General features: G+C 43.8%; 1 protein-coding gene across 2 annotated transcripts in view; it reads right to left on the bottom strand.

Annotated features, from left to right (window-relative positions):
- Window positions 1-23195, bottom strand: part of EDC3 (enhancer of mRNA decapping 3) — a 40870-nt gene extending 17675 nt beyond the window's left edge. Inside the window, exons 1-3 of one of the 2 annotated variants that reach the window (XM_063142715.1) lie at window positions 23129-23195; window positions 16855-17032; window positions 14906-15213 (exon numbers count right to left, since the gene is read on the bottom strand). In XM_063142715.1, coding sequence (XP_062998785.1) covers window positions 14906-15213; window positions 16855-17018 — 472 coding nt within the window. In that variant the 5' untranslated portion in view covers window positions 17019-17032; window positions 23129-23195. Of the gene's footprint in view, window positions 1-1390; window positions 1486-14905; window positions 15214-16854; window positions 17033-23128 lie in introns of those variants that run through there. The other variant, XM_063142716.1, reaches the window with a different exon arrangement.
- Window positions 23196-23672: the final 477 nt, after the last annotated feature.

The following is a 23672-nucleotide window of genomic DNA, read 5'->3' as shown; positions in this document are numbered from 1 at the left end:
GTTACAACCAACAAGCCAAGCGCGCGAAGGCTCCTGAAAGTTGGCTGCTTTCCTGCAAAATCCTTCTCAAAGCTGCGTTACCAGCACTAGCAGGGCAAAGCCCGAGTGCCAGCCCTGCACATAGCCCACTGTTGTGCAACCTACGGTATTACTGTCTATCGATTCCTTCTGCAAAAGCGTTATAAAGAGGTAATGTTGCCCCTGCCTTTGGTGCGCACATCACAAGGCATCTGAAGGTCAACTGCAGCTTGCTCAACGCTGGCCACCACCTCCATAACAAAACTCTGCAACATTGCGCCATCATCTTTGGGTTCCTCGGTTCTCTCGATTTTCCACAGCCAGTACTTATAGTCCACTTAACCTCTTGCCCAGAGCCAGGATGTTCACACAGCACCGACAGAGATGGTAAAGGCTGAATTGGCCCTTAGATGTTGTCTTTAGCGCTCTCCAAAGCCTTGGGGGGTGGGGTAGGGAACCTCTCATGAAAGCTATGTGATTAATTAATGTAGCCAGGAAGCTTGGCAGTTTCCTTTTATCTAAGCCCAACGTATTATGAAAGGGAACTCTAGAAATGCTTGTTTTCTCTGCTGGACCAAACAAAAGTGAATAAATTCATGCTGCCTCCATACACCGCGCCACACCAATGGTCCAACTTGCTCAGCACTGCCTTCTCCAACTGGCAACGACTCTCCAAGGCCTTGGATAGAGGCCTGTCCCAGATCTGTTGCCCAAAACCCTTTTAACTGGAGGTATTAGGGATATTTGACTTTTATCTCTACTTGCTTTTTATTTGATGTTTTTACTGGATGCATTTTTAATTGATGTGTTTTAATATTTGAATTACAATACTGTCATTTTTACTGTATTTTCTTAGCTATTTGGACTGTTATTTTATTGAAAATAAAGTTAATAAATAAATTAACTTCTGTGAGCACGTGTTCCACCACTGAGCTATGGTCCCTCCCCCATTGACCTACCCCCCCCCAATCCTCCCCTTTTCAAGCGTTCGGACTTTCTCCACTGCAAAGTCAGCTATAGGAGCACTATAGGAGCAAGCGATTCATCTTAGAAAGACTGGCACAGAGAACTTGCGACTGAAGGAAATGATCGCAGTGAGAATGAGTTTGCATGGCTTGGCTGATCTACAGAGGAAAGTATTAGACATACACCAATAGTTATTTGTAGTGGCTGGCTGCAATTAAGGAACATTCGGAACATTTACTAGCAGTGAAATTCGAATAAAGGTTAAAATAACTCCCCAATAAAGCATGAAAAAAGACAGTTACTAAGTACTAAAAGCCAACGACATAGCTAAAGACTTCACTCCAGTCAGGTCATTGCCTCTATTACAGGGCCTTGTGCTAGAGCATGAAACATCAACACTAAGTACCTGGCATTTCTCACTAAAGCCACTGCAGACCGAGCAACTCCTGCAAGCAGGAATACTTTGAAAATGGATATCTGCCAATGAGCCTTTATGGTAAAGCTGATGACATCATAAAAGCCTCCTCAAACCTGCTTGGATGAATCCTAGGACATCTGCAAAGAAAACAAGCCTAGCTTCATATGGAGCATTTCATCGTAGCTGGAATGACAAAAATGCAGGTTGCTTACCTGTAACTGCAGTTCTTCGAGTGGTCATCTATGCATTCACACATATGGGCTTTGCGCCTGCACAGAGACCAGACCGGAATCTCCAATAGCTTAGGGAAACGTTTTTGGGAGGGAACCCCTCCCCCACGCTACTGCACATGTCCCTGGGGTTCCCGCCCTAACCTCAGTTTACAGGAGTCCGACATTGTGCCCCCATAAACATGAGTGTATAATTAAAGTACATTCCACATATAATGTGTCATTAGTAAATTTCACACCACCAAGTGGGTTGTGTGAATGCATAGATGACCACTCGAAGAACTACAGTTACAGGTAAGCAACCTGCATTTCTTCATCGTGGTCTCTATGCATCACACATATGGGCGAGTAGCAAGCTCACATACCTTGGAGGTGGGTTGGTGTATTATTTCAACACTTCCGAGAGCACCGTCCTTCCAAATGAACAGTCATGTCTGGATCGAGTGTCCAAGCTATAATGCTTGACAAATGTGGAAGGGGTGGACCAGGTCGCAGCCTTGCAAACGTCCCGAAGTGGAACACCCCTGCTAAAGGCCACAGATGTCGACATCGCCCTGGCTGAATGAGCTGTCACAGGCCGCTGTATCTCTAGTTTGGAGATAGAGTAGGCAAGTTCAATTGTCTCTACAATCCAGCGTGACAGCCGCTGGCATGACACTGGGAGTCCTTTATAAGGCTCACCATAACATAAAAACAGTTGCTTGGATTTCCTAAATCCTTCGGTTCTAGCTCTATAAAAAGCGAGAGCCCTTCTAACGTCCAGCATGTGCAGAGCAGTGTCCGCAGGCGTTGTAGGATTAGGGAAAAATGCTGGCAAGACAATGTCTTGAGCCAGGTGAAAAGGTGTGACCACCTTAGGTAAGAAAGATGATGATGATGATGATGATGATGATTTATTTATTTATATAGCACCATCAATGTACATGGTGCTGTACAGATTACACAGTAAATAGCAAGACCCTGCCGCATAGGCTTACAATCTAATAAAGTTGTAGTAAACACTAAGGAGGGAAAGAGAATGCAAACAGGCACAGGGAAGTGTAACACAACCCTGTCATTATGAAAAATTATATAGGGCGCATCTATCTTCAGAGCTCTAAGCTCACTTGCGCGCCTTGCCGAGGTAATGGCAACCAAGAACACAGTCTTGAGGGTCAAGAGCCTTAAGTCTGTTGTAGCCATGGGCTCAAAGGGTTTTCTTATCAGCGCATGGAGCACAGCTGACAAGCTCCATGGCGGTACGATGTTCCTAGTTGTTGGTATAGTATTTTTTAGACCCTTTAAAAATTCCTTGGACGTAGGGTGGGTGAAGGGCGAGAACCCTTCCACACCTTCGTGAAAAGCTGTGATGGCAGCCAAATGGACTTTGATCGATGAAAGTCCTAATCCTCCTAGGTACAGTGAGAGCAGATATTCCAGAATCACTAAGATGGGGCAAGTCTTAGCCGTGTGATTCGTTTTTAGTGCAAATTTAGAAAATCTTTGCCACTTAGCTGCATATGACTTCCTTGTTGAAAGCTTTCGTGATGCCGTCAAAATGCTCTGTACAGTCAATTGTATGGTACGGGAGAGTGTGGCATTATCCTCCACGCTGTCATCTTGAGCGTCGAGAGGTCTGGGTGTCGAACCCTGCCCTGGTGTCGAGACAGAAGGTTCGGTATCGATGGTTTTTTTTTTTTTTTAATTTTTATTCATTTTCAACACTATATAAACATAGATAAACATTACCAAAATATAACTGAAACAAAACACAATAAGAAAAAGAAAAACATCAAATATCTGCTGCATACATATTGAATGATTGTTGAGTACAAATATCAAAAACTATTACATATACCTTATCATACTACAACATCTTCGTTCTTAACATAAAAGTGCACCCCCCACCTCGGGATCATTCTTGAGTCCAAAATCTAATCGTTTCTTCTGCTGGTGGTTTCCCACTTCCCTTAGTAAACACAAACACTAGGAACTGTTTCCAAATTCCTTCGAACTCATTTATTTTAGTTACGCCTTTTCTCCACTTAATATTACATGTCAGTTTATCATTAATGGCTATGTCCCATACTTCTTTGTACCATTCCTCAATAGTATATTCCCCTTGGACCTTCCAGTTCCTAGCTACCATCAGTCGTGCTGCAACCAACAAATTCGATATCAGCTCTATAGTTCCTTTTCCACACTTTATATCTTCAAATAGTGACAGCAATGCTATTTTTGGTGTTTGTTCTATTTTCATTCCCACTATTTCTTCAATTTCTGAGAACACCATCTTCCATAATCTTTGTACATATTTGCATTGCCACCACATATGTAAATACGTTCCTTTTTCCCCACAACCTCTCCAACAATTTGCTGAGTGTTGATCACTTATCTTATTCAATCTAACCGGGGTTAGGTACCACCTCCATAGGATTTTAAAATAATTCTCCTTTATTCTTACTGATAAACTTCTCAACACTCTTTGTTTCCATAGTCCCTCCCAGCTCTGTCGCCCTATTTGTATCTTCAAATCTGATTCCCAAACCATTTTCTCTGTATTCTCTCTAAACTCCTTCTCTAACAATATTTTATATATTTCACTCATTAATCCTTTTGAAACTATACTCCCTCCTTTCCCTTCCTCCTTACTTACTACTAATTCTTCAAACCTCGTCATCTTTCTGCACATTCTATTATCTTTAATCCACTTTTTATTCCATTGCTCTAATTGACCATATTCTAGCCAAGATAGCTTCTTCTCCTTTAACAAATTTTCCATATCCTCTCTTGTTTTAATATCTCTTACCCAATCCTTTAATCTTATTTTATTTTTCTCTTTTAATATTTTACATAATCTACCCTTTAGATCCTCTGGGAAATTCTTTAACATTATTATCGGTGCTAAGGGAGAGTTGCTCGGAAGCAGCTTCCCTTTAAATTTACTCCAAATTTCCCATTGAGTCCTCAGGAGTGGATTATCTATACTTCCAACCCACTTTCTTCCTCCGTCTTTAAAAAAAACATTCTCCAAATTCATCTCTACCTTATTTATGGTTTTTTCTTCCATCCAATATAAATCTCCTACTCCCATAATTGCTTCTACAACATGTCTTAATCTATTTGCTACGTAGTATAATTTTATGTTTGGGAGACCCATTCCCCCCTTTTTTTGGCTTAGGTACCAATTATTTTTATTCACTCTTGCTCTCTTTTCTCCATTACAATATTTATTAATAATATTTTGCCAACTTTTTATCTCGGTTTCTAATATTTTTATAGGTAACATTCTAAATACAAAATTAATTTTAGCTAATATCTTCATTTTTATTAAGGCTATTCTTCCGAACCAAGATAAATTTAATCTTTTATATTTCTCCAATTTCTCTAATACCTCTTTCTTTAACCTCGTTAAATTTTCCTTTTCAAGATTCTCTAAATTTTTTGTAATTTTAATTCCCAAATATTTAATCTCATTCTTAACTTTCAATTCCATTCCCTTAAATTCCCAATCCTTTTCTTCCTTCTTGGTATAGTTAAACAACATCATCTCTGATTTAGACCAATTTATTTTTAACCCTGTAATTTCCTCAAATTCCCTCAGCTGATATTTAATTCTTTCTAACTTTCTTAATGGATTCTTAATGGTCAATAAAGTGTCATCCGCAAACATGTTTAACTTTATTTCCCTTACCTCTCCAATTCCTTCTAACTCTTCATCCTCCCTTAGTGCCTTCGCCAAAACTTCCATAACCATTACAAACAGGACCGGCGAGAGCGGACATCCTTGTCTTGTTCCTCTGGCTAGTCGTATCTTTTCAGTAAGTCCGTCATTTACCACCACTACTGCCGTATTTTGGGAATATAGCTGTTCTATTACATTTTTAAATTTATTTCCAAATCCCAATTTATCTATAATACTCTTTAGTGCCTGCCAGCTCACACAATCAAAAGCTTTAAAAATATCTAATGCCATAATACCTGCCTTAATATTTGCTTTTTTAATTACATTTATTACATTTAAAACTCTACCCACTAAATTATGCATATGCCTTCCTACCACAAACCCACATTGATCTGCTCCTATATATTCTGCCAAAAATTTATTTAGCCGTTTGGCCATAATAGATGTAAAAATTTTAGCATCCTGATTTATTAAAGAAATAGGTCTATAAGAATCGGGATTAGTCAAATCTTTATCTGGTTTTGGGATCAGAATTATCACTGAATGTTCCCATGATTCAGGTATCTTCTCTCCTGATAATATCCTATTATAAAGTTCCATTAATTTTGGAACTAAACAGTCTTTGAAGACCTTATAATATTCTGGACCCAAACCATCTGCTCCCGGTGATTTACCAACTTTTAACTTATCAATAACCTCTTCAACTTCTCTTTGAGTTATTACTGACTCCATTAACTCCTTATATTCTAATTTTATTCCCTTCTTTATAAACCTTCCAATATACTCCTCCACCTTTTCTTGTTGACTTTCTTTACCCTTATACAATTCCTGATAGAATTCCTGAAAATTTTTTATTTTAGCTTTCATTGCATGACAATAATTCCCTTGGCTATCTTTCAACGTTTCTATCCCATTCCTCCCTTTTTCTTTTTGTGTGAGCTTGGCAAGCAACCTCGAGTTCTTATCACTGTTTTCAAAATATTCCCTTTTCATATACATTAAATTCTTTTGAATCTCTTCTATATTTAAATTTTCTAATTGTTTCTTCTTAGCTTGTATTTCCACTAATTTATATTTATCTTTAACTCGCCAATATCTTTCCTCCAAGTTTTTAATTTCTATCTCTAACTTTTCCTGTTCTGCACGTTGTTGTCTTTTTAAACTACATGTTTCTCTAATACAGATTCCTCTTGCTACAGCCTTCATGGTGTCCCAAATGACTGACCCAGCTGTTCCTCCTTTTTCATTAATTTCCCATGACTCCGACAGTTCCTTCCGAATTTTATCTACTATTTTATTATATTTCAATATCTTTGTATTCAGCTTCCATCTATATGCCTCTTTATAATCTTTCTTAACTGTAAATTCTAGACTTAACAAGGCATGATCAGTTACTTTTATTACCCCCATTTCCATTTTACAGATCCTCGTTGCAAAATCTTTTGAAACAAATATATAATCTATCCTGGAGTATGTATGATGAACTGGGGAAAAGTATGAAAATCCAGGCCTATTCCCGTTAAGTAAACGCCACGAATCTAAATAATCATTTTCTTTTACTAATTTATTCAATATAGTCATATTGTTCCTCTTTTCAGCATTAGTGGGATTTGACCTGTCCCGTTTATTATCCATAACCATATTAAAATCCCCAGCTAATATAGCATACCCCTCCTTAAATTCTTCTATTTCTTTAAACAACTTTATAAAAAACTCTCTATGCCTCTCATTTGGGGCATAAACATTAATCAAAGTATAGACCTTTCCCTCAATTTTACCTTTTAACATAAGATATCTGCCCTTATCATCCTTTTTTACTTCTTCTAATATAAACCCACTTTTTTTTGAAATCAAAGTGGCCACTCCATTTTTTTTCGATGTCCCTAATGACTTTTCATAATAGGCTAACCACTTTAATTTTATCATATTCGAATTCTCGGAGCCTTGGTGTGTCTCTTGGACCATTATAATATCTGATCCCTCTTTATTAAGCATTTGTTCTATTCTCTTCCTTTTCACGACCCCAAACCTTTAACATTGAGTGTTGATACCTTTATCTTTTTATCCATAATCACCCTTTTGAAATCTCTTCCGATCCCTTGTGCTCAGCAGTTCAAACTTGCTTACATAAAAAAACAAACTCCATACATAAAACCCCCACCCTCCTACCCCAATCCCTCCTCTCCTACCTTCCCCCCTCCCCACCCCCCCACTCTAATCCCCCCCCCATATCCCCGTGAGTCTAGCACTCCAGCCATCTACTTTAAAGGGGGGGGGAGGCAGTGCTGCGCCTGGCCGGCAGGTTTCTATATTAGCATTTCTATTTGCAATTATCTCCAAACATAATTAACAATTCTCTTACTCTCCAGATGTCCCAGCCTCATTCCCTCCCCCACCCACTCCAGCCCCATTTGCTTCCCCATCCAGACCCAGCCTCTTCAGCAATTCTTTACCTTGATCCAATGAGGTTACTCTGTGTTCCCTCCTCCCATATGTAAATCTTAAGAAAACCGGGTAACCCCATGCGTATGGAATTTTGTTCTGCATTAACATTCCAGTTATTGGTTTAATACTCCGTCTCCAATTTAATGTATGTTGAGAAAGATCATTATAAATTTGCACTGCTTTGCCTTTATATTGTAACTGGGTCAAAGATCTCAATTCTTTCATGATTTGCTCTTTTTTATAATAGTTACCAAATTTCACCAAAATATCTCTAGTCCCTTTGTAGTTTTGCCCCCCCACGCGGTGGACTCGGTCCAGATCCGATCCATCTATTGGTATGTCAGGCATCAGCTCTTTGAACCAGTTCAGAATGATTTCTCTAAGATCTTCTCCTTGTATCTGCTTCAGCTGCTTTATTCGAATTGAAGATCTACGAGATTGGTCTTCCAAGGCGATCAGACGTAATTCCCATTCCTTAAATTGAATATTTGTTGATTTTTCAAAAGCCTCTTGCTTCTTCTGGTCCAATTCCGCTTTTGCCTCTATCTCTTTGATCTTATCCGAGTTTTCTGCGGTCTTATCCGAAAGAACACGCATTTGTTGTCTAAATTCATTCATTTGCAGATCCATTTTTTTAAAAATGATGATATTATTCTCTACAATAACTGCCTTAATTTCTGCTAGGGAGGGAAAGTTGCTGTCCATTGCTTTTCCCCCTTCAGCCATATTCTTTTCTTTATTTGGTACTGTATCCAAAGAAACTGGGTCTATAACTTCGTCTTCCTGGTCTGTTCCAAGGGCTGAATCTTCCAGGTGGGAGAGGTGGGTTAAATTATGATTTGAAGGTTTCTTTTTTTGTATATTCAACTTTTCCCACTTCTTAATCTTTTTTTTAATGTTGGACATAGGACCCTTCTGAGTAGGGCATAAATCTTAGAGCCCCCACTTCCTTAGCAACTTTTACTGGCTTCTCTTCTATGTGCCAAACACACCACCTTCTTCCCGAGGGGGAGGAAATATATTCAGTTCACAACAGCATTCACTAGAGGGGATCAGATCCAATCATTCACAGTTTCTCAAAATCCCACATCTCCCTCACAGAATGCTGTTTCTTCCCCTTCACCCCCCCCTTCTCGGCACACCGCAAACAGCTTCCACTTTCCACTTTACAAAGATTACAGCAAACAACTTCAAAGCCAGTATTTCAATCTTTCCAACTTAAGATAAAGGATGAGAAGTGAGGATCGCTGTAAATCAGATCAACGTCTAACAAGCATAAGTTCTTTCTTTTCAAACTGCGACATCAATCATGTTACTTTACTTTCGGTTTTGCCTCTGCAGTTTATAAAGACATTCCGTCAAGCTCACCTCATCCCATCGGCTCTTCTCAACACTTTCCAGCTCCGATAGCTTTTATAATCATTTCCTGTCGTTTGCTCAAAGATTTATGCCCATTAAAAAATAGATAATTGCTTTTTCCGGCAACGCCGCTCAGAGCCTCAGAAGAAACCTGCCACCGCCATGGCTGCCAAGCTCCGCCCCCCAGGTTCGGTATCGATGGTAACTTGATGTAGCCCCCTCTCGACAGTCGAAGGGCGTGAAGGAACCACGGCTATCGAGGCCACCACGGCGCGATCAGAATACAGTCTGCTCTGTCTGCACGTATTTTGGCCACGACTTTTGTCAGGAGCGGGAAAGGGGGGAAGATGTAGAGTAACCCCCCTGTCCATGTTCTTGTCAATGTTCTCCTAGCGAGTTCCTTCCGCCTCCTGCTCTGCTGCAGAACTTGGTACAGACTGCGTTTTCTGCAGTGGCAAAAACATCGACAGCAGGACGGCCCCAATACCGAAAGAGATCGTCCCTTACTTCGGTATCAAGCTCCCATTCGTGGTCGACGTGGAAGGACCTGCTTAGGGAGTCCGCTACGATGTTCTCCTTGCCCACTACGTGAATTGCCGTCAGGTAAGTCTTTCTCTTTATGCACCAGTTCCAAATCATGAGTGCAGATCGGGTCAAGGGGTGTGACCTTGTTCCCCCTTGCCTGTTTATGTAGCAGACTACCGTGGTATTGTCTGTTGTGATCAGGACATCCTTGCCCTCGATGATCTGGGTAAAAGCTTTTAATGCATTCTCTACCGCCAGGAGTTCCAGATGATTGATATGTTCCTCTTTCTGTCGAGAAGGCCATCGACCCTGGACGGTGAACGAGTTGCAGTGAGCTCCCCATCCGATGAGGGAGGCATCGGTCGTGATAGTTACCGATGGCGCCCTTTGCTGAAAAGGAATTCCCTCCAAGAGGTTTCCCATCGAGAGCCACCATTTCAGCGATGCTCGTACCTGTCTCGGTATCGAGAGGTGAGTCTTGCGGGCGTTGCGTCGAAGATCGAACGTCCTTAAAAACCATCCCTGAAGAACCCTCATTCGTAGTCTTGCGAATCTGATGACAGCGGTGGTCGCTGCCATCAAGCCGAGCAATCGTTGGATTGTCCACGCCGAGGGTCTTGCTTGGGTCTCGACATCGAGAATAAAGTCTCGAAGTGTCCTTGCTCTTGCCATCGGGAGGTAAGCTCTTCCATCCCGAGATGATAGAGTCACTCCTATGAAGTCTATTGTTCTTTGAGGAGTCAGTATGGACTTTTCCTGGTTGACCCACAGTCCTAGGGAGTCTAGGAGATTGAGAGTCATGACTATGTTCTCCTGGAGTGTGCAGCTGTTCTCCGCCACCAGGAGCCAGTCGTCTATGTACGGATAAATGTGGATTTCTTTCTGTCATAGATGGGCGCATACAACATCCATCACCTTCGTGAAGACCCTCGGTGCTGTCGCGAGGCCGAAGGGGAGCACGGTAAACTGGAACTGCTTGGCGCCGATGGAGAAACGCAGGTAAGTTCGATGCGACTTCCTGATGGAGATATGGAAATACGCATCTTTCAGGTCTACTACCGCAAACCACACCCCCGTATGCAACAGCTGGAGAATAGAGGCAACCGTTGTCATACGAAACTTTTTCGGGGTGATGTACTTGTTCAACTGTCTTAGGTCCATAATCGGTCGAAGTCCTCCATCCTTCTTTGGGACCGTGAAGTAGCGCGAAAAGAACCACTGGTTGATCTCCTCTGCGGGTACAGGCGAGATGGCTCCCTTTGCTAGCAGGGTTTGTACCTCGAGCAGCAGAGGAGGGGATGGCGCTGTTACTCTCACCCCCAAAGAAGGAGGAAGGGTATCGAACTTGATGGCGTACCCCGTCTCGATGACAGTGAGCACCCAGGAGTCGGATGTTATGGACTCCCACTGATGGTACATGGGTGCTAGACAGTCGGTAAATGGTAGTAGGCCTGTGGCAGGGAAGTCAAAGACGCTGTCTTTTAGAGAAATCAGGTTGCTGTCTGCCCTGCTGATACCGGCCTTGATACGGCCTCTTTCTTTGAAGTTGCTGCTGCTGTTTTGCCGGCTGTTTATCATATTGCGGGCACTGCTGCAACTGTTGGTATGGTTGTCTTGTCCAGCGCCTTTGTTTAAATTGAGGTTGGGGTTGTGAAAAACCCATTTTCTTGGCAGTTGTGCGAGCCTTATATATCGAGTCTAAGGACTCGTCCGTTTTATTGTTGAATAATCCTTCTCTGTCAAATGGGAGACTCTCTATTCTAGTCTTTGTTTCATTCGTCAGGTTGGCTGACCTCAACCAAGCGTGACGCCGAAGAGCTATGGATCCCATCATTGATTTAGAGCGGGAATCCGTCTGATGTCTAGCCGAATTTAGTTGCAGTTGAGCTATCGCAGTGGCTTCAGTCTGAAAAATCCTTGCTAACTCCCTTTTCTCCTCAGGTAAGTGGTCACAGAGGGAGTTTATCTTTTCCAGTAGGAATATTTGATATCTGGCCATAGTTGCTTCATACGCCGAGGTTCATATTGCTAGGGATGAGGACGTATACACCCTCCTGCCCAGATAGTCCAGTTTTCTGCCCTCTCTATCAATCGGGGCTGAATGTATTTTTTGAGACCTTCCTTGGGCGGATTTGACGATTATCGAATTAGGCTTAGGATGTTGAAAAAGAAACTCTGCATTAGCTTCTTTAACCTTATACAGCGACTCCAACCTCTTAGATGTTGGCTGAGCTGTGCAAGGGGTCTTCCAGGAAGTCTGTGCTGTTCTCCTTAGAGTAGGAGGGAACGGAATAGCGATGGTCGAACTAGCTTCCGTCCTCATCACATCATAAATTGGGTCGTCATCGATTTCTGTTGGCTGATCGATATCGAGCCCTAAAGATTGTGCCATCCGAAGTACATGGTCCGAGAAGGTACCCATGTCTTCTGAAGGAGAAGCGGGGTCCTGAGTATTCACGATTTCATCTGGTGATGGCATCGACGGGGCCACCGACACCAGAGTCTGAGTCAGACCTGTAGTCCTCATCAGGAGAATTTTGATCCGTGACTTGCACCGTTTGATGTACTGGCTGTAAAGCCTGGTCCTGGTGAGTTAATGGTACCGCAATAGTTGCTCTCGGTATCGAGAAGTGATCTGTCTGGTCATTTCTACTGCCATGGCTTAAAGGAGTGTGAAATTGAAATGCAGGAGGAACTTGGATGACCCTTGCATGTGGAGGAGGATGAGCATAATGGTCGTTATGTCTCCGTTCGCCTGGGTAAAACTCCTGAGGACAGTAATATTCCCAGTCATAAGGATACTCTCTTTGGTATCCAGAGTACTGTGAGACCCGGTCAAAGTCAGGTCTAGGAGACTGCCCTTGTCGGTGTATCGTCGAAACTGTGAGTCGGTTCGACTCCTGTGGGGCAGCAGTGCACGGTACCGTAGCACACGGTACGGAGGCAGCCGATATGGAGTCCCGTATCTCGCCCTCCGACATCGAACTCCTTGCTGTCGGTAACGGGGTTGGCAGTGAAAGCTGTTCTGGTACCGACGTCGATACCGGCCGGGTAGGCTCGGCAGGTACCATAGATACGGTATCGGTCCTCGAGGTGGAGCGTTTTTCGGCGTCCTTCCTCTTTTTCTTCTTCTTCTTTAACTGCTCCGCCAATTTAGGAGTCCGGGCTTTCTTTGAAATTTTCTTAGCCGTGGAAACCGCTAGGGATCGGCCTGGCGTCAGGGGTATGGCCCTGTTATCCGTCATCATCTCCGCATCGATTTTGTGAACTGCCCAGAGAGCTCCGGCTATTGGGTGGAATAGAAATGTAATAAATAAATAAATAAATAAATAATAAATAAATCGATCACAACCGATTGACTTTCAGGGCTTTGGGTTTCTTCCATTGCCCTTGAGGATTTTTCCTTACGCTTTTGAGGCGTAGGTTCAGTAGCTCGCAGAGCTTTCTCCCAGAGTATAGACCGCAGTCTATCCGATCTATTTTTCCTTGTCTGTTTGGTGAACGCCATACAGTGATGGTACTGCTGAACTTGTGTCCCTCGCCCAAACAGAGTACACAGAGGGAGTGACCGTCTTTGGGTGGAAGTTTAGCGCCGCATTTGACGCACTTTCTGAAAGGGGCCCTTATGGCCATGCGCCTGAGGCGCCACGCGATCAAACGATCGCTCGAGAAAAAGGGAGGAAAATACAGAAAGCTGAAGAATAACAATTTTTTTTTTAATATAGGTAAGAACGAAGTGAGAAGAAAAGTATGAAGAGAAAGGATCTTAGAAAAGAGCCAAAAGGTAAGTAAACAGAACAATTTGAGAGAATTCACGGTTTCTAGGTCTGTGCACAATGGCGGACGACGAAGAACTGAGGTTAGGGTGGGAACCCCAGGGACATGCGCAGTAGCATGGGGGAGGGGTTCCCGCCCAAAAACGTTTCCCTAAGCTATTGGAGATTCCAGTCTGGTCTCTGCGCAGGCGCAAAGCCCATATGTGTGATGCATAGAGACCACGATGAAGAACATCATAAAAGCCTCCTCAAACCTGCTTGGATGAATCCTAGGACATCTGCAAAGAAAACAGGCCTAGCTTCATATGGAGCATTTCATCGTAGCTGGAATGACAAAACTACCTACACATTCAGCATAGCCCTAAGAGTGCAGTAAGGATTTAGTTAAAAAAAGAAAAAGCAACAAACTTCATACTCTTCTTGTTATAGAGAGAAAAAGTAGCTTCTGATGTTTCCTTTCCTAGAGGGTGCTTATCCTCATGGAGCATAAGGCTATCAATGGCAAGTAATCACGACGGCAATATAGATCACCTCCAATATTAGAGGCAGCATCTCTCTCAATACCAGCTGCTGGAGAATGCGAGGGGGAGGGTGCTGTTGCCCCCATGCCCTCTACTTGTAGGCTTCCCATGGGCATCTGACTAGCCACTGTGGGAAACAGAGCACTGGATGAGATAGACCTTTGGTCTGATCCAGTACAGCTCTTACGTTTTTATCCTTTCCATATTGACACGTTGCCATGTGAGATAGCTAGAACTCCGCAACCAGCTGCCAACTACAGTACTGCCCACAGCCGCTAACCTCACCTCCACTTCCTCCCTTCCGCACTTCTTGAAACAGGGGTGGTGGCGGTGCGCAGTGTGTGTGTGTGTGAAAGCAGGCACTATGTCTAAAACCGAGCCCTTGGTCCAGCTCCCCACTCTCCTTTGAGAGACAGGAGAGAAGCCAAGGCAGCTGGACTGCGCCAGCAAGGGGAAGGTTCCCCTCTCTTGTTTGACTGCTGCGGTACAGTCTTCCCATGGTGGGAGGCTGGGCAGCAAAGAGGGACTGAAAGGGATGAGCAAGATGAGGCTTTTTTCCTTTGCTAGTATGCCCACTGTCAGGCTGGAGGTGCACATCTTTGGAAGCTGTTAAGAAAGTCAAAGAGATTAGGCTTTTTGCCAGCAAAAAGGAGGCTCACTCCCACTGGCTGGTGCTCTCCAGTACATCATGCCATCCCCAAGGACAGAGCTACGCACCAACAGAATGACCCCAACGCTCCCCACATGTGGCCTGGTTGAAGTACACTACATGGCCTCTAATGCTAGAGCCAGCTTTGAGTATTTGTAGGTAGCTTTACAATCGAAAGGTACAATCAACCTACAGCCTACTGGCACAGCTGGTGAGGGTGATGGGCAACATGGAAACAAACATGTCCATAGCAATGCACAATCTGAACTCTAACAACATGTCACAGATATACAGACAAACAGAAAGACGAGGGCTACATGGCCAATGCACTCACACGAGTTGTGCCTTCGCCGGAAGCCTTTGGACTGATTCAAGGATTCCATATGCCGATCCATGTAGCTCTTGGAACACTGCTGCTGTGGGGAAATGGCAACATCCTGGCTTTTCACATCTGTCCTCTTGGGAATGTTCTGTGGAGCACTGCTAGACAAACCGGGTTTCTTCAGCAATTTGCCAGTGCCATTCTGGCTGGCACCCCCTGGGCATCCAACACTAGCAATACCAAGGACAGGGTGCTGAAAGTCACCGTTCTCACCAGAGCCTGGAATCTCCAGGATCTTCAGCTCAGTAATATCACCTGCCCTAAAAGAAGGAAAAGGCCCAAACAAGGTGTGATTTTGCAATAGCGCCAACCTCTACAGGAATGCAAGGGCAGCCAGCTGGCAATTTAGCGGGGGGCGGGCGGAATAGTGTATTTAGAACCTGTGCCAGTATCAGTAACAATTGACACTTCAATTATAGAACAGTCAATTGCCTCAAAACCCCAAAATACCAAGCTTGCAGGAATCAACAAGTATTAACAAACATGGGCCAAGAGACACTTTTTTAAAATTTGTCACTACACATCATTAGACACCAACAGACCACCAAGACATCAGTTACATGCTTTCTTCCCCACGTTGCAAATGCTGCAGATGGGGAAATTATCTAGACATCCCAGCCACTCTCCCTCATAGAATATGTACATGTTTCAAAGGGTGCAGACGGGGGATGAAGAGAAGGCAGAAACCGTCAGAACAGCAGCACTAGATTAGACAAAAGCTCCATCTCTCGTCTACACCCTGTCTTCCACAATGGCCAACCAAATACATGCAGTTAAGCCACATGGCTTTTCAGCCAGAACGGCTCATCTGCTACTACTACCTCATAAGCAAACAATGCAGTGCAAAGATAAATTCATAAAAGGCAGCAGTCCCCAGACAGCCGCTTTGTTTGCTTTGCGTACTATTTTACTTTTATGCAAGGCAAACAATCAACTTACAGTTCTCAGCCTCTTGTAACCAGAAGCAAAGGCACAGGTAGCATGTGGCTGTCACAAACAGCTATCTGTTCTCACTGCTTCTGTAAATTTGCTCTAGCTGGAAGCTCTGAAACAGCATTATTGTTATTATAACCAATACAGCAGTTCACTGAAAGACACTCCCCAGTCTACTACATATGAACTACTAGAAACCAAAGGAATTTTGCTTCCCATGCTAATGAATATGAGGGAGAGAGAGAGAGAGAGAAAAAAAAGACAGAAAGGCATTTTTGTTAAAGAATGTTCACCCAAGCAGGGGTTGACAAGCATCTTGGCTTACTGGTCAATCTCTTATTTGATCTTGTTACCTTCTTCCACCCCAAGTGTTTTGGCACATGCAGAGGGCTCTGAAGCAGGGTGTAGTTTTTATTTTCCCAGACTTTTTGGTCCTCCAGTTTTAAACTATTGTGTTAGTGCATTTTTAGATATTTGCACTCCTTCTGGCTTTTATCTTAGTTACTACTTTGGTTTTATCCCATTTTAAACTTATGGTTTTATATTATATTTTAATATGTTATTGTAGTTTATGGTTTTAAGCTTTGCCTTATAAACCACTCAAGACAGCTTCGGCTAATGAACAGTATAGAAATGCAATAAATAAATAGATACATACATAGGAAGCACATAAATACATCACCCAAATTTGTTTTAATCTGCCATATTTGACAGACCGCATATCAGGATCTTTCAAAAGATGGCTTCATTTTTTTTCAGATTTGAAAGTACACTGCTGCAGAAAAAATCAGTGTGTTTACATACTAATTTGGCATCAGCCAGAATCCTGGGAATGAAAAATATAACTGTAAGTGACATGCACCAAATATCAGAGGCCAACTGGCTCATGGCATGTTTTAGAATTGGCCCATAATGCTCAAGAAGCCACTTGTCAAAGGCTAAAGAAAGCAGACAGAAGGGGCATTTACCTGAAGGTAACCTCTGGTACCAAACATTTGACTCCATTATGGAAAGGGCGTGTTAAGGAGATTGTCTGGCTGACCTGATCCACGGCAGACACCCTTCCCTGATAGACTCCGAGGCTGTCTCCACAGCTGATTGAAACGACGCTTCCAAGCCAATCCGTAGCCATGTTTTCCCTGATCACTGCGAAGAGAAGGTGAAATAAATGGTATAAAAATGTCTGCATTAACTGAAAATCTCTTTGTGTCATGCTATTACTGCCCACGCCACACTCAGTTTTCATTCGTTTAGACTTCCTATATGCAGAATCATGACAGAATCATAGCGATTTCAGAAGCAAAAGCAACTGAAATTTCATCTAAGCACAGGTCCTAATCTAAACAAATCCCAATCTAATTCTATAGTCTTTGTTCTTGCAACTCATCAATAAACTGGAAAAAACTAATTCTGATTGGCTATGATGCCAACTTTCAAATCATTATGTCTACCATACTTTTAGTTATTAAATAGGTAGTCTATAAGACATAAAGCTGAATCCCTAGAAGAATCAAAGGTTTCATGGACACTAAACACTAATGAAAATTATTGCACACTAGTTAAGTTTCTTTTTGATTTATTTCTGATTTTTACATGATTGATAATGATAATGCTGCTGCTACTACTACTACTACTACTACTAATAAATTTATTTCTTACTTGCCTCTCCTTCTGGATTGAGGCAGGGAACAACATTATATATAACAATACAATATAAATCAATTACATAGAACTGATTAAAAGAGCATATAAAACCAATACAATATTAAAATAACAACCACATCGTAAAATTCTTAGATTTAAAATTCATCTGGGTTAAGAGTTTTCATCAGCTACTGATCATTCTATTTTCCATCTCATAAGCCCACACTACCCTGTTCACCACAAAATTAGAAATTTACATTAGGCAAAGATTCCTACCAGAAGAACACAAATCAATATTACAGAAGCAAATGCTCATATACAACAAAGTGTTGATTCACAACATTACAGGTAATTCATGCGTTTCTCAAAACAGATTCAAAGAGTTCTGTAGGCAGATCAATATGGTATAACATTTTCCCAGCACTGTAAACAAAGGTTGCTATAGTCTCTTTACCATTCAATAATGCTTTTGCAAGCATTTTAACCGTCACCATACCTATCCTGAACAAACTGCTACATAGCACAAAACCAACGCAATTTGAAGGGACAGCAAGTGGACAGCATAAGGGGGAGTGCAGTGGGAACGCGTCAAAGGAGAAGAGTACAGGAGTAGTAAGGAAGAGAACAGAAATAGATGAAGGACCAAAGAGTGCACACATGCATACACACCCACCAGACGAAAAAGGAACTAAAAAAAAACTACAAAGAACTGCAGAAACAGGAAGGCTTAAGATGCTGCAAGAGGTTGAACTATAAAATTTCATGGACTGGAATCCACTTCTGCAGATGCATGAAGCATTTACCCATTTCATATCTACACTTGATCACAATGCTTTGTGAACCTGACAAACTGGGCTTCAGTCAATGAAATCGTATCCCACAAGAAAATATGTTCATCGCCAAGGTGCTACAAGGAATTTTCATTGGTGTTCAAACAGATGAACACGGCTGCTAGGAAGGAAGCTTGAGCATTTCATTTTAGGGCCGCCTCTTCAAGTGAACTAACCTGATCCACACTTCCTGGACTGATACAAGGATCAGAACCATAGGAAGCGGCCTTATATGGAGTCAGACCATTGGTCCACCAAGCCCCAATGCAGTATTGTCAACACTGACTGGCAGCCGCTGCCGCGGCTCCCTAAGGTTTCAGGCAGGAGTTTTTCCAGCCGTACCTGAAGATGCTGCTGGGGACGGAACCGGGGAGCTTCTGCATGCTCTACCACTGTCTTCTCAGTTTCCACACAACTCCTTGACTCAAATGCACATAAAAATGTGTGTTTTAGGATAGGATGCACACAAAAATAATGCAATAAAAAAAATGTACAGATTGATGTGGCAATGGGATAAAATGAAGTTATAAACAATGATTTGCCAAAAACTGACAAGGATTGGAAATAGACAGATCTATCCCTAGCTGCTGCTCTGACCCCTCTGAAAGGAAAAGTACAAAGCCCCAGGAGATGCAAACACATTTTGTTCACAAAATTTGGGACTTTTACCTTTCTTCCCCCATCTCGGTTTTTTTTTTTTTTTTTTTTTTGGGTAGCCTGATTAAGAGTTCTGCAGAACCTAAAAGCTTGCACGTTTATTTGTGGCATTTTGGATGGGCCTAATAAAAGTACTGCCCAACGGTGGATTTTGGACTTTTTGTGGACAAGAACGGCTACCTTTGTTTTTTATGTTCATTGTGGGCACAGTATGAATGAATACAAACTTGGGCTGATTGTGATGGGAGACAAAACATCTTAAAATGCTCAATTTTTCTATTTTTGGAAACACATTGTTTCATAAAATTAATTAATAATATAATGAATGAATCCAATAGACAACTGGCAAAATTAAAATCACAGTTGTAAGTCACTTCTTCCCCCCCCCCTCAGTTTTGCAGAGCTCTGTGTGTGCTACCATCTATCCAGCATTCTGTTCACAGTGGCCAACCAGAGGCCCACAGCAAATCCACAAGCAGGATGTGAGTGCAGCAGCACCCTCACACTCATGTTCCCCAACAACTGGTGCACATAGGCATCCTGCCTCTGATACTGGAGATAGCATAGGACGAGTAGCCACTGATAGCCTCACCTGCCACAATTTTGTCCAATCCACTTTCAAAGCCATTCAAATTGGTGGCCATCACTACAAAGTGCTGGTATTGACATTTAAAGCCCTAAACGGTTTGGGGCCAGGTTATTTGAAGGAACGCCATATGTACCTGCCCGGACCTTAAGATCATCTACAGGGGCCCTTCTCCGTGAGCCCCTGCCAAAGGAAGTGAGGCAGGTGGCTACTAGAAGGAGGGCTTTCTCCGCTGTGGCACCCCGGTTGTGGAATGAGCTCCCCAGAGAGGTCCGCCTGGCGCCTACACTGTACTGCTTTCGTCGCCAGCTGAAGACCTTTTTATTCTCTCAGTATTTTAACACTTATTATTATTATTATTATTATTTATTTATTTATATAGTACCATCAATGTACATGGTGCTGTACAGAGTAAAACAGTAAATAGCAAGACCCTGCCGCATAGGCTTACAATCTAATAAAATCATAGTAAAACAATAAGGAGGGGAAGAGAATGCAAACAGGTACAGGGAAGGGTAAGCAGGCACAGGGTAGGGAAAAACTAACAGTAGAAAGTAACAGTAGAAGTCTGCACAACATCAAGTTTTAAAAGCTTTAGGAAAAAGAAAAGTTTTTAGCTGAGCTTTAAAAGCTGCGGTTGAACTTGTAGTTCTCAGATGTTCTGGAAGAGCGTTCCAGGCGTAAGGGGCAGCAGAAGAAAATGGACGAAGCCGAGCAAGGGAAGTAGAGGCCCTTGGGCAGGCGAGAAACATGGCATCAGAGGAGCGAAGAGCACGAGCGGGGCAATAGTGTGAGATGAGAGAGGAGAGATAGGAAGGAGCTAGACCGTGAAAAGCTTTGAAGGTTAACAGGAGAAGTTTATATTGGATTCTGAAGTGAATTGGAAGCCAATGAAGAGATTTCAGAAGCGGAGTAACATGGTCGGAGCGGCGAGCCAAGAAGATGATCTTTGCGGCAGAGTGGTGAACAGAAACCAACGGACTGATGTGAGAAGAAGGAAGGCCAGAGAGAAGAAGGTTGCAGTAGTCCAACCGTGAAATAACCAGTGCATGAACAAGCGTCTTGGCAGAAGAGACAGACAAAAATGATCGAATCCTGGCAATATTATACAGGAAAAATCGACAAGATTTAGCTACTGCCTCAATATGAGGAATAAAGGAGAGCGAGGAGTCGAAGATAAAGCCAAGGCTACGAGCTTCCTTGACCGGAGTAAGCGTAACATCATTGACAGTAAGAGAGAATGAGAGATGAGGAGAAGGTTTAGGAGGAAAAACAAGCAATTCAGTCTTTGCCATGTTAAGCTTCAAGCGACGATGAAGCAGCCAAGCTGAGATATCTGAAAGACATGCCGAGATACGATCGTGAACATCAGGAGAAAGTTCCGGAGATGACAGATATAGTTGTGTATCATCGGCGTACAGATGATATTGGAGGCCATGAGATTGAATAAGCTTGCCCAAGGGCAACATGTATAAGGAAAACAACAACGGGCCAAGCACCGAGCCTTGCGGAACCCCTACTGAAAGGGGAAAGGAGGAAGACGAGCTGCCATTAGTCAACACGCTGAAAGAGCGACCCGCTAGATAGGAGGCTTAATTTTAACTTAAATTTTACTGCTTTAACTCTGTATTTTAATTTTATATCAATTTTGCTGCGTGGTTTTTATCCTGTATTTTGTATTTGTGCTTTTAACCTGTTGGTTGTTTATTATGGTTTTAATTTTTGTGAACCGTCCAGAGAGCTTCGGCTATTGGGTGGTATAAAAATGTAATAAATAAATAAATACTTACACCACGCCCCTTTACCTCCTGGGGCACAGTTAGCTGGGACATGGGGTATGGCCTTGTCATAGTGGCACTAAAGCTATGGAATGCCCTTTCTAGGGAAGCTCAGTTGGCTCCTTCTCTTATCTTTTTGGCAAATGGTCAAGGCATTCTTATTTCCCCAGGCTTTTGGGTTGTTTTAACTTTGTACCCTGCTGCTACAAATGATTTAGTGTTGCTTTGGTTTGTTTGTTTTTCAGTTCTTTTGTATTTTATTGTGATGATATTATATGTTTTTCATCTATATTTGAGCCACTTGGGGGCTCTTTTAGCCAAAAGACAGGATAAGTATCCTAAATAAGTGGCATTTATTTAGCATGTTAGTTTCAGTGCTTTCAGTGCCACCACCTCGCCCATAAAAATCTAAATTATCACACCTTGAAAATAACTATTTCAATATAAATAACGTTTGAGTGTTCAATGAAAGCCACATTAAAGTTGCAATCCTATGCAGACTTCCCTGGGAGTAAGTCTGCCTCACTGATTATGGTGGGAATTTCTCCCAAGTGTATGATGATGGTAAGTTATTGAGCTGAACAAAGCAGCAAGTGACATCACTAACATTTTCCTGTTTGTAAGCTCCTCAGGGCAGAGGCTCTCTGTAAAATACCTTGTGCATTGTATCATCATCATCATCTCCTCAATCCTTGAGATGAATAAAGAAGTGAGACACAATGCACATATCAGGAATGGTACATATAACTTATTATCTAATACATTTACATCTCACCTTTCCTGGGAAGAGCTCAAGCATGTTTCACTCTTACAACAACTCTGCCAGTGAGGGTGGACCGAGGAAGAATCCTGTGGCCTAGGGCTGTGAGCGTTGTTTGTGGCAGAGCAGGGCATTTAGATCCAGGCCTCCCCAGCCCTCATCCACTAACATTTTTTATTATTATTTTTTATCCACTAACATTTTTTATCTTGCTGTTTGCAAGTTCCTCGGGGCAGGAACCCGCCTGGTGTTTTACTTACCCGACTGCGCAAGGGTCCCTTTACAACTAACGGAGCTGCATCATTAATAACAACAACCACAGCCGAGGGCTTTGTGCTGCATGGACCCGTTCCCAGACCCTGAAACACTTCTCCCCTCGGGAGGGAGGGACGGACGGGCGGGCCTCGACCGCTCTGCCTCCAGGAAGGGGCTCCCGGGGCGGCCTCCCGGCTTGGCTTTTAAGAACAATGGCAGCTTTTGAGGTGTCTTTTTTAAAAACCAACCAACATTTGACTGTATCTTTATCTGTTTATGAGCTCCAGAGAAATGGTATAGAAACGCGATAAATAAACGAACAGTCCGTGCAGCGTGGCGTGGTGGTCGGAGTGCTTGGACCGGGGGGACCCGGGTTCGAGTCCCCCACCAGGCCATGAAGCCCAACGGGGCGACTCTCGGCCTCACCTACCTGGCAGGGAGCGGAGGGTCCCTTCGCAAAGGGAATAGAGGGGGCGGAATAAGCGAAACAAACGGCGTGAACGAAGGAAGCCCTCGGGCGGAGGCCGGTGCGGGGCGCAGCAGCCCTTTGAACCGGCGCCTGGGCCGGCTGAAGCGGGGGGGGGGCGGCGCCTCACAGAAGGCGGGAGGCAGGCAGGCAGGCAGGCAAGGGGGAGGCTCCCCTCACGGCCCCGAGCGAGGGACGAAGCAGCCCAGCCACCGACACCCCCTCCCGGGACCCCAGCAGGCCTCCTGCCGCTGCCCCTTCCACACCTGGGCCGTGAGCAGCCAAGCCAGGCCAGGCCGGACCGCTTCTCCGCTCCCCTCACGGCTTCTTCACACCGGAAACGCCTCGCCGCGCTCTGGGCAGGCCTGCGTCACTTCCGCCTCTCTCCGGAACGCTCTGGAGTCGCGGACCTGGAATAGAGACGCTGCTTGAGCGGCAGGACGGGAAAGTGCGCATGCGCGCGTGCAGGAAGGACTTGCCGCAGGACTCGCGCATGCGCAGAAAGGGAGCGCTGCTCGCCGGCCGCGTAGGCGTTATGGGCAAGTGGCCGCTTACGACCTCCCGGCAGGCGGCGGCGAGGAGGAAGAGGAAGAGGAATCAGGCCAGGCCAGGCCAGGCCAGGCGGGCTGTCCGGTCGGCCGTCGAGCGGCTCGCTCTCCCTCCTTTCCGCAGGGCCGTCGAGGGCCCCGGTAGACGCCTCCGCCGCTGCCGCCAGACCCTCCGTCCGTCCGTCCGTCCCTCCCGCGGCCCGGCAACGGCCGGGGCTGCCCTGAGGCTGTGAGCGCTCCTTCCCGCCCGTCTAGTCGCCCC

The sequence above is a fragment of the Elgaria multicarinata genome, chromosome 16 (genome assembly GCF_023053635.1).
Source record: "Elgaria multicarinata webbii isolate HBS135686 ecotype San Diego chromosome 16, rElgMul1.1.pri, whole genome shotgun sequence".
In the NCBI taxonomy this organism is placed as follows: Eukaryota; Metazoa; Chordata; class Lepidosauria; order Squamata; family Anguidae; genus Elgaria; species Elgaria multicarinata.
This window is presented reverse-complemented; position numbering and strand designations above follow the sequence as displayed.